This window comes from Catharus ustulatus, chromosome 5, assembly GCF_009819885.2.
Source record: "Catharus ustulatus isolate bCatUst1 chromosome 5, bCatUst1.pri.v2, whole genome shotgun sequence".
Taxonomy (NCBI): Eukaryota; Metazoa; Chordata; class Aves; order Passeriformes; family Turdidae; genus Catharus; species Catharus ustulatus.
In genome coordinates, this window is record NC_046225.1 from 21,593,734 (window position 1) to 21,606,810 (window position 13,077).

Below are 13,077 nucleotides of genomic sequence, written 5' to 3' on the forward strand. Positions count from 1 at the left end.
GACTGGGATATTTACAGCCTGATTCAGAAACCATACAAACTAGAGGAAGGCATTCTGATTGACTTCAGTTGAGATTAGATTAGGCTCTTGCCCATTAGAAAATAATTACTTCTTGCTGTTTGAGCATTCACGTATTCTGAAAGCTAGCAAAGGGAAGTAAGCTCTCCGTATATCTTATAGTGGAAGTGAAAAATTTCCCATTCTGCTTTTCCATAATACACATATTAATGGCAATGGTTAGAGACCTCATTGTGTAATCCAGAAGTTACTTCTTTTTGTACCACAACCTTGTTTCTTCATGAAACCACCAGCTTGGGTACATGTCCTTAGCAACCGTAGTTAGTACATAAGCATCTTATAGAGATGGTAAGAAGCTAAAAATGCCAGCTCATTCTATAAACGCTCTCCTCTGACAGTTGCTTATCTACCTTTCTCAGCAGGAGATTTATTGCGTCCTTTTCTCATTTCCCAAGCTGTACATTTCTTTGTTATCTATGCAGTCTTACTTGTATTGATGGCAAGTCTCCTAGCTGAATTTCAGCTATGGCCTTTCACATAAAACCAGATCCCTCTTCATCTCAGCCTCAACTTCAGAACATGAACATTTTATCACTTTTTGTTAAAAAGATCTTATACATGCTATAAATTCTGTAAGCTCAGCTCCCTATCTTATAAGAATGTACAGATCTCTTGCAGGGATCTGCTATGAAAGGCTAAGTACAAAAATAAGAAACAGCTCAATTGTACAGTTATGTTAATTCACAATTAATTTCAGATCTACAGGAGAAAATCAGACACTTTAAAATAAAACATACTGGAAAGAAGTTAAATTCAGTTTTCTTCAAAAAACGCATAACCTTTTTCATTACCATATGGAAAACCAGCAGAATCCTAGAACACAACTGATCTTGATAATGTCACAATACTGGCTAATCATTTTCATGAAGGTTACCTTAATTCATACAGCTAGGCAGCATCTTACCACAATTTTTCACTTAGCATTGTACTAGATCCTACCTAATGCAAATGCCACCTACTAAGCTGCTTCCCAAGAAATGCCATGAAATCAAGACCAGAGTCCTTAATGAGACCTTAAATTGTTGCTTGAAAACTGAGTGTTTTGCTTGCAGATCGTACAGTAATAGTGTTTTACATTTAGATCTGTCCTCTCTGAGGCATGCCACAGTCTGAGAAAATGATTACATTTTTACTTTAGAAGTCGTTGGTACTCCAGGTTTTTCTCCAAGGCTCTGCATATAAGTATTACATCAGCTAGAAACTAGAGTGTATGTATGCCGACATGTACTTCCTCAGTAATATTGAATTCTTACTAGCAGTTAATCATGAATGTTCTTAGAAAGCTGTTAAACAGTATTATTCTAACTCCGTATTTTGCAGCTGGCCTAAATGGAATCAGAATGATGAGGAACTCTTTCTAGATCATTAGAAAAAAGACATTTGAGAAGTGATACAAAATCCATGAGTTCTCAAGCTAGGCTTCTCCTAGGCTTCGTGACTTGGGACAAGCCCAGGACTTGCCTCTGCTGTTTGTAGATGCCAGGTCCACTTAATACTTTTTCCATTCTTGGAATAATTGTCTTTCTTTTTCTAACAGGGAAAGAAAATTACCCTGGTAGAATCCACAAATATGCTTTATGGTGGATTCTTTTTGGTTTTCTTTCCTTTTTCCTTCTTGGGCTTTTCCCAACGAACTCCAAATCCCTATGGGTTTCACACTTTCTGGGACTACTCCTCTGACTTTTTTGGTGAAGACCCACAGCCCTTCTAGGCTCTTTTCAGCAGCAGCCAGCAGCACGCCCCTATTCTGCACCAGACTCTGACTATGCCATGCTCACTTCACACCTCTCCTCTTGGAGAGTTTGAAGCTGAGAACATTGCACTGCAGGCCTGGGAGTAGGAATTCTAAATTAATGGTGGTGTGCAGGTCTGTTCTGTTAATAGCATGAGATGCTATAAATGCCTATTTACCAGTGTAGAACTGCCTGCTGTTTTACTGTGTAATTGGGTTCCATGATTTATTTCATGCTGTATGAAATACTAAGCCAGCTTCAGCTCTGCCTTATACTTTCATAAACCTAGACTAATTTGTTTGACTGCAATGTAATTACTAAGGAGTTTCATAGAGTTATAAAATCAAAAGAAGAGTCTGCTGTAAGCATATTGCATAAAGGAAGGCAAAGCTACATTCAGCTTTGAGGACCCTTACCTGACTTTAGTATATCTGAGTAGAACATTCTCTTCTTCTCTAAGCTGGCTTCTTTAATTTCAAACAGAATTTGGAAGCAGTAATTACTACATTTTAATTACACACTGAAGTATCCTTGGAATCTAGAATAAATTATTTGCCAGTACTGAGTCTAGTAGGGTTGCATGTCTTGTTGCTGATAAAAAAAAATTCTGCTGCTATATTAGAATCTCAGATCTAGTAGCATTTGACTGGAAGTGAAGTATTGAAGTCTTGAGAGTAAATTTATCGCTCTTCTTTTGTCTGAAATCAGAAACACATGATTTTTCTTGTATTAATACAACATAAGAGGAATATGACCTAATAAGCAGATATTATTTAATAAATGAAATTGTGGTCTTGAATCTGGCTTGCATTTGACTGCTACCTCAGCATAGCGTTGGGGAGATTGCAATACCTGCACATTTACCTTTCCTTTCAAATGTTCTGCCAAGCTCCTGACTCTCTAGATAAAGGAAATCATGAAAGAGATTAGGACTTTTTGGCATTGATATCCTGTGGTCCACGCATTGAACATATTATGATGAGTCTACCAAAAATATCCCTAGATCTCTTCTTGGATACATTTATAAATTGTATTTCTTTGTTAGAAGAAACCAATTGCATAAGAGGACCAATACACTGCTGCATCAGTTGTCATTAGCCAAAAAAATTGCTGGCAACAGTTTTATCCAAAAAGATCAACTCTACCTATTTTCAGTCCTTGAAGGGACTGTATTAAAATATAGTGTTCTCCTAGTTTACTGTTTACATATTTATTATTTTAGCAATTATTCTAAAGGAATGACTATGAAACAGTCATACCCTTAGGGCTAGGGATAGCTGCCAGCATTTTAAGATGAACTGACTATAGGGCAATTCTCTTTGTCTCTGAAGCAAACTTAACTAGTTCAAGATTGGCTTTTTTCTTTATAAAACACAACTTTTAAGATTATATTAATTGATTTTAACCAGTAAACAAATAAAAGAGAACTGTACTTTTGGTAATCAGCCTTATAATTCCATAAAAAAATTAGTAAAGGAAAGGGAAGTTTTAGTACAACACAAAGCAATCCCTAAAATTATCTTTCAAATTATTAAAACATGAATCTCAAAGTACAGTATTGCTGTGTAATGTCCCTTTTAGACAAATGCACAGAAGACATGGAAAAAGCCGCAAACAAGAGTAGTGCAGTATAATCACATGAAGCTTACTTTCCTTGAAAAATAAAATTAATGAAATGCTACTATGTGTTGTGTAACAGGGTTATAGTCTGTAGTCATGCAGTCAGAGACCTGAAAGGGGCAATGACTAAAAAGCATACACAAACAAGACTGAAGATAAAAAGTAGAGTCAAGTGTCAAAACTGAATGACAACAAAGTTTTAATCTTATATTGTTCAGACAGGAAAAGAAAAGGTAAAGTCCCAGTTAATGTAAGTGGCAGTACTTTTCCTAGTGTCTGTAGAGATAGTGTCATTTACACTAGCTCAGGGTTTGCCATTGCTTTTTGAATATTTTCTTTCTTTTTGTTCCACATGTGACCAGGATTTTTTTTTTTTTTGAGTTCTACTCCTGCAGTTTTTTTCCTTACACATGTTATTAATATTCTGTCACATCATCATTTCCTTGCAGCAGCCAGTTTGCTATCACAGACCATTATGGTTTCAGGTGAAAGAATAAGCAGCAGGAGCAAATCAGTGCCTCACCATAAAAGTCTTGCAAAGAGGATCTAATTGAAAAAATAGAGTAGAACATGTAGAAAGAACAGTCCCCCCTACCCCCCGATTTGGGCTAATGTAGATTAGTTAATCTTTTTTAATTAAGGAAAACAAGAAAGAGTTGTCTGTAAAGCACTGTCTAATCTAAGCAATATTTTGGTTAAAAAAATGTAGGATTGTATCCAAATGAAATAACGATGAAGTGATTAAAGTAAAATGGCAGTATGTCACTTAAATGATTTAATCATTGCACAATTAAAAATAATCTTTAAATAAATAGTATATTTTTTCCATGTTGCCCAAATTTGCTGTCTTGGCAATTTGGTTTATGCAAATCAGAGACCTTGATCATGCAGGTGATTCTTTCCCTCACTGACTTGCACCATTTGTATCAGTGCAACTATTTATACCAATAAACTTTTGCGAAACATGAATTGGGGAAAGGATAATTTAGGTATCCAGATGCAAGACAAAATTAGAGCATTTCAAAGTATAAGTCTGATACGTAATTCCCAAAAGCTTATTTTTTAAAAATTCCGTTAAATTGTTTTCTAGCTGATCATCTGAGAAATGGGTATATTTTTTAAGCCCAAATATTTTCCAGTATCTCTTTCTTTTATGGCACAGCCCTTTTTTCCTAACTTAGATTTTTTTTCTTGTTAACATTTTGTGACTTAATGATTTGTTTCAGGGCTTGGTGAATTAGGGACAAAAACCCAAGGGAAAATGATGCAAATGGCTTGGGAAAAGCAAATTGAAACTACTCTATGACATTGTAAAGATCTAATTACCCTACACATTTAAAAAAGTTTGGTTGTTGGCTTTGGGCATGGTTGAGCAACAGGAAGATTTGACAAGACTGTTCATAGTCTCAATGTGAGCAGTCATAGTACAGTTATTTCACGAATACAAGCCGCACCATTTTGACTAAAATTTGGCTCCCACACCAGAAATGTGGCTAATACTCAGGAGCAGATAATATATGAATAATTTTCTGACATTTCCACCCCCAGAAGTGGAAACCGCGGTGCCGAGTCGAGCAACTTGCCAGTAAAAGCCGGCATTTCACGATTGTTACAAATTGTTACTCTGTTGCGCCGCAGGTGGAGCCTGGCTCCCTGCAGGCAGCACGGGGGGCAGGGAGAGAGGCGGGAGAGCTCTCTCCTTCCCTCCTCTCCTGCAGCCCGGGGGAGAGATGGGGGGGCCCCGTGCTGCCTTCTCCACGGCCTGGGGGAAGGCAGGGGCCCCGTGCCGCCATCCCCACGGCCCGTGGGGTAAGCGGGGGGCTCCTGTCCCTGCCTGCCGTAGCAGGAGCAGGCAGGCTCCGTTCCCGCCCACCACCGCCACCGTGGGAGCCGAGGGGGCTCCGTCCCTGCCCACCGCCGCGGGTGCGGGGGGGCTCCGTCCCTGCCTGCCACCACGGGGCAGCGCCAGGCCGGGGTAACTGAGCCCAGTGGCAGCGGTGGCCGGCCCCAAGCGGCCCCGCCAAGCGGCACCACCAAGCTGGGCCACCTGGCTCCGTCGGCAGCCCCGAGCAGGCTGAGCCTGCACAGCCTTAGCTGAGCCAGTAAACCCCGCCCTGCCGCGGTTCTGTTATTATTTGGCAACTTTGTTGCACGCGGGTCCTCGCTGCGAATGACAGAGTGCGGCTTATTTATGGACAAAGAATGAAATATTTGCCAACACCCAGAGATGCGGCTTATAGTCCGTGCGGCTTGTAATCGTGAAATTACTGTAATTTGATAGTCCATTTAAAACCCTTTTTTTTGCATAAAACTTCTTTGAGCAAGTCAGATAGAAAATGGGACTGTGCTAATTCTTAGTGACAGTTGTGTTGAATTGGGCTAAAGAACATTGGGAAGTAATAACTCATTCTGTAATAAATCTTACTGTACATTTTACAGGGGAAAAAATCCATCTGGTTTCTTAGGTTCTCATTTCTGGCATCTTTAGACAGTATTACATGTACTTAAAGTTATACAACAGCATTGCCCTTTGTGATCTGCAGTGAAGCATTTTTAAGCAGAAATGTGAATGCTCTCATTAAACTATTCAATCACTGTTCCATTAGGAATAGCAAATGTTTATTTAAAAAGGTCACAGGGAAAAAAAATCAACACAGCTTCTGGGAGGCTTGGAAGCACGTTAAATGTGGGAGTTCATAGAGCTGCTGAACTGCAAGGTAATAGTTGGATTGAGAACAAGATGCAGCAACATGCTGTGGGCTTGTTTTGACTGTAAATGATTTGGAGCTGGATAAGTATTCTTGTGTGCAAAATCTGTTCCTTAGCGACAGAGGAGTAGTGAGAGCCGAGTTGGTGAAACGCACATGAAGCATTCTGAGTCAGGGCTGCGCTTTCTGCTTGGGGGTGCAGTGGAGCATCACAGCAGTGCTGGCAGTGAGTATGCAGGACCTTCAGGGTTTTCCTCCTACATCTGGCACAGGATTCTTTGTGGTCCTGCACTAATGAGCTGAATTAATCCTCTTGGGCCAAGAAGGCAGCACCAGGAGATCCTGATTATAGCACTCACTGAGGTCTGATGTTACTCAGCTGCCTGGGGCAGAGAAGCAGCCACACAGGGTGAACTCCCGCATGGGAAAGAGGGAGAGCAACCAACTCAGTTATGGCATCTCCTTTACAAGTCTACCAGCATATGTAACCCTGTCAAAGGCTGGCTCTTGCCACCTTTTGAGGTTCATTTGTACCTAACTTTTTGAATATACCATAAAGACAGACATTTCTTGGAGTGAGATTTTTTTCTGAATCTTCCTGCTTTGCTTTCACTTTCTGTACAGCAGAAGCTGGTTATCTGTTTACCTAACAAAAACATTTTGTGGATAAGAGTTTTGTCATGTCATTTGAAGTGAGAGGCTTCAAATACATGAAGTATTCAAATACATTGTAAAATATTATCACACAGTAATTTTTAGTAGAGTTCTGCCAAATTCTATCCAGGTAAGGAACTTAGCTTGTAACAATTTTTTTTTTCTGCTGTTTTAACATTTGCTTCCAAACACTCACCCAACTCTACCTTTCTATTATACTTCGTTTACGTATTTTACATGTAGTTCATTAAGACACAGGGTTGAGCTTGTCATGTGATTCTTATCTGAATTTGTCGTCTTTGTTTTTTGATTTAAATTGCATGATAGTAATTTGAGGACCGCAGTCAGTCCATCTGATTCAGAATCAGTGATTCAGTTTCATTTTGGACACCTATTTTGACACAGAACAGATGAGTTAAATGCAAAATCATATATTTGCATAAATTTACTAGTAAAAAAATACTGAAGAAGATATACGAAGCAGAATGCCAGAATATTCCAAGCCAAAATACTTTTTATTCTCTGCTGATTTGGTGGATGTAAGCACTGAGTCTAAACACGTGACTATATTGTTTCACTATATTTTGATGTAGGACTTCCTTTTGTTTCAGCATTAGAACTACATTTGTTATTGACAGCAAAGATCTGAGCAATTTCTTTTCTGTTGTCCTTTTTTAAATAGTTGTTCCTTGACACAGAGTCCTGCTTTGAATTTAACTATTTAATAGATTACAGTTTCTCCTTTTCCAAAATGAAATAGACGTGCCTGCAGCAAAACACAGCTTTTTGATATCCTGATCCTGTCCAAGGTGAAAACAGTCATGGCAATGAATTTATTCTGCAAAACTCTTACTGCTTTGATAATAATTTCAAGTTAAGTCCTGCCAAGAATTACCTTTCCTTCAGCTCCATTCGGCAAATTTTCTGAAGTCCCTATATGCAATACTTAGAATCCTGTTTTTTATATGTAGTAGAAGGGATATATATGGTTCATGAATAGTGTTAACAAGAATTAGAAGCTTCTTTTTGCAGAGCTCTGGAACACTTTACAGTGGAAGATCATATTATAAATGTGTAAAGCCTTGGGTTTCATGCTGAATACGTTGCAGAATGACAAAAACTTGGTTGCTTGACCTGCACATATGATGGGTGAGAGAGGAAGAATGGTACAGTGGTGAATAACAAGGAAATGAGGAGATTTGCTTTGGGGCGATGAAGAAATTGGGAGGGTTTGGGGGTTTTTTCTTACATTGCAAAACTTCAATGATTCCTTCCTCCTTTGCTGCCAAGGTTTTGTTTTCATCCAGATTTTTGAGCTGGTTCTAGTGGTAGCTTACAATGCAATCTCTCCATTTAGAAGGCTTGGAATTTAGTTTATTGACTGTTGTCTATTGCTTACTGCTGTGGAAGGAAGTAGTATTGATGATTACTGTAATAGAAGGCCTATTTTTCCTTTATTCCTACACTGTTGTATCAAATCTGATTTGTTATATAGGAAGAGTTCCATACAGAGATTATGATGTGTTATTTACAGCCCTTCAGCCTAGTCTTTTATCGGTGCAGAGTAAATTTTTCTTTTAGCCATACAAAAAGTATGTGACAGTAGTATTAAATTTCAGCTGTAGAAGTGCAGAGAACATGCTGTGTGGCAGAGGGAGTGCATAAACAGTTGCCACTGGGAACTGGCACCTCTGTCTGTTTTATCCATTATTCCCCTTTTTGTTTTTAAGTAATCAAAGCAGTTTATTTTCTGTATTTCAATTTCTTGATCTGCGTAACAGCAACAGTAAATTACCTGTATATGGACTAAGCTATGTCAAGTGCTCAGAACCTCCCTCTGGCAAAACTCAGTGCATCTTCAGAATATTATTTATCAGCTCCAGCAGCTCTGCCTCAAACACTGAACTTCCTTACAAAGGTATTAGTGCCAGGTGGTTAATCCTTTTTGTTGTAGGTGTTTTCACTTTCCTAGCTCTGTTGCACTAAATACTGACCCTCAAGCATCTCTCTAGATGAATTTGACAACACTGGAGGAATGACTTCACTCTGTTTAAAAGCTTAATTTTGTATGATTACTGTTACGTTCGGGATTCAACGGTGGGGGTTTGGTTTCATTTTTTTTAATGTAACTCTTTGTTTTACAGATGAGGGCAGGAACGCAGTTGACCAAGCAGGTGGTGCACATATTGTAGTAGACCATTTAAGGTCACTGTGCAGTAAAACAGATCCAGCCAGTGAGAAGCTCTTGACTGTCTTTTGTGGCATGCTGATGAACTATAGCAATGAGAATGGTAAACAACACCAAAAATTTGCTTTATGTCTACCAGGAGAACAACCCCAACAAAAAAAGATAAAAAGTTAAAATCATCTGTAGGTTTACATTGTGGATGCTTAACACTAAGCTATTCTGAAGAGATCAGGGACCTCAATTCAGACATATAATTTTCTGTTTCAGTAAAATTATGTTCCCAGAAATTCTAGATATATTCCTGACACAATTCCATATGACATAAATTGTGTAGAGTTTTAAGATCAGCATCTGGAATTTACTTCTTTGTCTAAAAGCAAAGCTTAAAGATGTATCATACAGACTTACAGAAGGTATTTAGAAAGCTACATTAAGTCCTTTCTTTCTCCTTAGTATCAAATAACATCATAAGACTAATTTGTTGCAGACATGCAGTGTTGTTAATTATTTAAGGGTATGTATGCCAAAGTTAATATTATTTCTCCTTGTGGAATGTACATAAAACCCTATGTTACATTGTTCTAAGATAAATGGGAAATCATTTATAGGTATGTTCAACACTGTTCTGTGTCTAAAAATTATAAGTTTATGTTCATTATACCATTAACTGGAGATGTTTAGAGACTGGGACAAAAACATGAGAATGTGTTAAATGAGAAAAACTTGACCACTGAGAGCAACACAATAGCATTCTACATTAGTTGTGCAAACTAGTACCTAGCTTGTTTCTACACACAAGTGTTTTAATGTGCCAAAATATATTTACAGCATTTTCAAGTTTCACACATTTTCAAGTTTTCAAAATGTAAGAAAATTGGAATACATTAGGAAAGTTACAGAGAGAATGTTCTCCTGACTTGCAGTGGCACAGATACAGTTAGTAATTACATTGTCTTCAGTCATGCCCATTTCCTGAATTGCAATGTTTCTTCTTAGGAAAAAATATCTTCTTTATTAGTTACTCACCATTTCTTGAGTGATAGCTCTTGCTGCAACTCACTTTCCAATCTTATGTCCCCAAAACTTTTCCACTTTTCAGGATGGTCCTTAGGCTTTATTGTATACATTTTTAATCTGCTTTATCATCTCTTCCAGCATACTTTCCATGTGTGTTTTCTGTGTCATCTCTCTGGAGATCTCAGCTTTTTGTGTTACTCATCCAGCTCCAAATATAACTGTTGTATGTGTCTCATCTCTCTCGCTTGTTGTTACATTGGGTTTTTTCCTCCTCTTTTCTCTGTATTATCTAAGAATTCTTGTTTACAGCGCTTCTTCTATTGTCTCTAAGTAGCAACTTTCTGGTTCCTTCATTTCATATTGTTTCCAGAAACTGTTTTCCTTGACCACTTTGCATGAGTATTACATTTATTGTATTTCATAGGGTTTACTCAGTACTTTTCTTTGTTACAATGTTTGGAACAAATAGATATTCTCGCCTCTGAGCTACCAGAATGCTCTGTGTTAATTAGTACTAAAAAGCATACCATATATTGGTAGCTCAAGACAGACAAATCCAAAAGCAATGTGCAGAGATACTGTTACCAGTTTTGCTTCAATGACTGAGCTCCCAGCAGATCTTCTCTAGGAAAACTAATTATGAGATAAATCTCCCAAACAAGCAGCATCTGAACAGCTTAACTGTTAGGAACATTGAATAAATGACTCATTCCATCTAGTAAGCTAGCTTATTCTGATGCAATCAATAAAGCAGTTGTGTGGTTCAGTGACAGCCAGGAGGATTCACTAGCTGCTCTCCTCTCTGCTAGAGGACATCTTTCATCTCACACACACTATTCACAGGAGCCACTGAAGCAGTGTCGAAAGTGAGAAATGCTGGAGTATTCCAAGCTCTTGGTTCAGTGTGCTCACCAGCCGTGCTCACCATCACATTAGGGGGGAGTGCTGGGGGCTTACCAAACCTCCACCTTAACCCACATGCTTGGTTCTCTCCATAAGGAAGGATCCCTTTTGTAGGAACCCAGCTCATGTTTGGGCCAGCATTCATGGGTAGGTTGTGTAAGATTTGTGTCCTCTAGTTCCATTGTGAATTTGCTCACTGACTGGGGCAACCACTGAACTAATGGTTGCCAAATAATATGCCAAATCAATATTTTTTAAAAAGTGATTTAAAGTACTAAAATTTTAGAAGAAAATTCAGTGACCATACCTGTAGCATGTGAATGGAGAAACAGGTAGTTGTCTTGCCAGTTTTAAGAGTCACAAGTACAATTGGACTGTAATTGTGAGCTGATCTAAAAATATCACCTGTGGGCTATTGTAAATTTTCAGGACAGCAGTCAATGTCAACTAGGAGCCTGTGACAACCACTACTTCCATGCATTGCAGCAGCAGGTGACTAATACTCTGACTAAATGCAGTTCTTTGCTGGCCTGTTAAACATCAAAACTGAGATTGCCTGACAGTTAATTGTGCTCACAGCTTAGTGAATACCATTTTTGGGATTTACTTGCAAAGGTTTGATCCCAGTTACTTACAAAGAAGATGAAACACTGCATTGGTTTTGCTGAAGGATGAGCAGTATGGGATTGCAGCCTAGAGTCACAGATTTCTTTGTCTGTAGTTATGGAAACCAATTGGACAAAAATAAAAGGGAAGATATTAGGTAAGGAGGAAGTGTTTCGGTCTTTGAAATAGCACTTCTGCATTCTCTTTTCATGTTCCTATAATCTTTTCTAGCTTGGCATGCTGTGTTAAAAGTTACAGGTGGGGACTTGGAGGATTCCTTTAACTGCTCTTAACAACTTGCACACTTTTAATTTGTACTAGCTATCCAGATAAGGACCTTACAGTACAGTTGGTTCTTAGTTGCATCTAATTATCTGTGAACACCCTAATATTTTCTAATCATCAATATTTTATGAGCAAAAGAGTATGTATATTTTTTAATTTGATTCTAGTTTGTCATTCTCAGTCAGCTAATTGCCCTCTTCTTCCAATAACTACTACTTCATTATTTGTAACTATCAACTGCCTTATTTTTTTTTTACACAGTCTTGAGTACTTTGAGGGATTTATCACACATGAGTTTTACCAAAAAGGCAACTAAGGAGCAGCTACGAGTAAGACTTTCTTTTCCTAAACAGAACAAATTAATGGCCATTCTTGTATCTCATCCTGATTCTGAATACTCGGCTTACAATTGTAACTCCAGTCATAACAGTGCTGTCTAAGCTTTAAAAATAGGATTCCTTTTACAAGGTTCTTGTGTCATCTGCTTGTATTCAGGAATTATTTTTGCTTACTGTCTCTCAATTCTTTCTTTGCTTCCTTGGTATCTTATAATTTCATTAGCAACTACAATTGTTAAGACAACAAACTCAAACTTTGGCATTTCTTGCAGTTCTTTTAAGCTTTTAAAAAAAAAGTGTTGATATTTAATTGCACTGCTAGAAATAAGAGGGTTTTTTTTCTGATGGAAAACATCCCTTTGCCTTCAGCCCAGCTTATCTCAGCCCTCTTGCCATAATTGTATTTTACTACCCAAGTTCAATCAGACACAAATAGCTCATCCCTGCTTTCATTTATTAGCTTCCGTTAGCCATTAATCTGCTTGAGAGCAAGAAGCAAAGCAGGCTTGGATAAAGGCGGGAAAACTAATAAATAATCTAATAAAACTAAAAATCATTTGCAAACACTCATGTGAAAGAGTTAGAAATGTGAGTGGTTATTCTGCAGATCCCATAATCCTGTGAGCCAAGACTATTTGCAAGTTAATGGGATCAGTCCATAAGGTAACAAATTGTATCTTGAGATCTCTAAAACAAACCATGAAGGCTTTTTAAAGAAATGCAGAAATTATGAAAGAACTAGGCCAACTGGCTTATTAGATAGTCAAACTGGAGAAGTTAACTGGATACAGTATACGTGTGTGTATGTATACATACATTTATATATATATGAGCTTATATATGTAGATAAAAATAATTACATTTATAGATTGCTGCCTAATTTCATTTCACAGCAAACTTCATTCTGTCAAGATTGTCTTTCCTTCAGCACCTTCATAAAATGTGAC

At 38.0% G+C, this 13,077-nt stretch overlaps 1 protein-coding gene across 4 annotated transcripts in view; it reads left to right on the forward strand.

Moving 5' to 3' along the window:
* The window catches only part of RAP1GDS1 (Rap1 GTPase-GDP dissociation stimulator 1), a 96,478-nt gene that overhangs the window by 58,026 nt on the left and 25,375 nt on the right, over positions 1 to 13,077 (forward strand). For 3 of the 4 annotated variants that reach the window (XM_033059838.2, XM_033059836.2, XM_033059837.2), the window contains one exon: positions 8,938 to 9,084. The exons of the other annotated variant lie outside the window; for it this stretch is intronic. In XM_033059838.2, the coding sequence (XP_032915729.1) occupies positions 8,938 to 9,084 (147 nt within the window). The remainder of the gene's footprint in view (positions 1 to 8,937; positions 9,085 to 13,077) is intronic. 4 annotated transcript variants of the gene reach the window in all.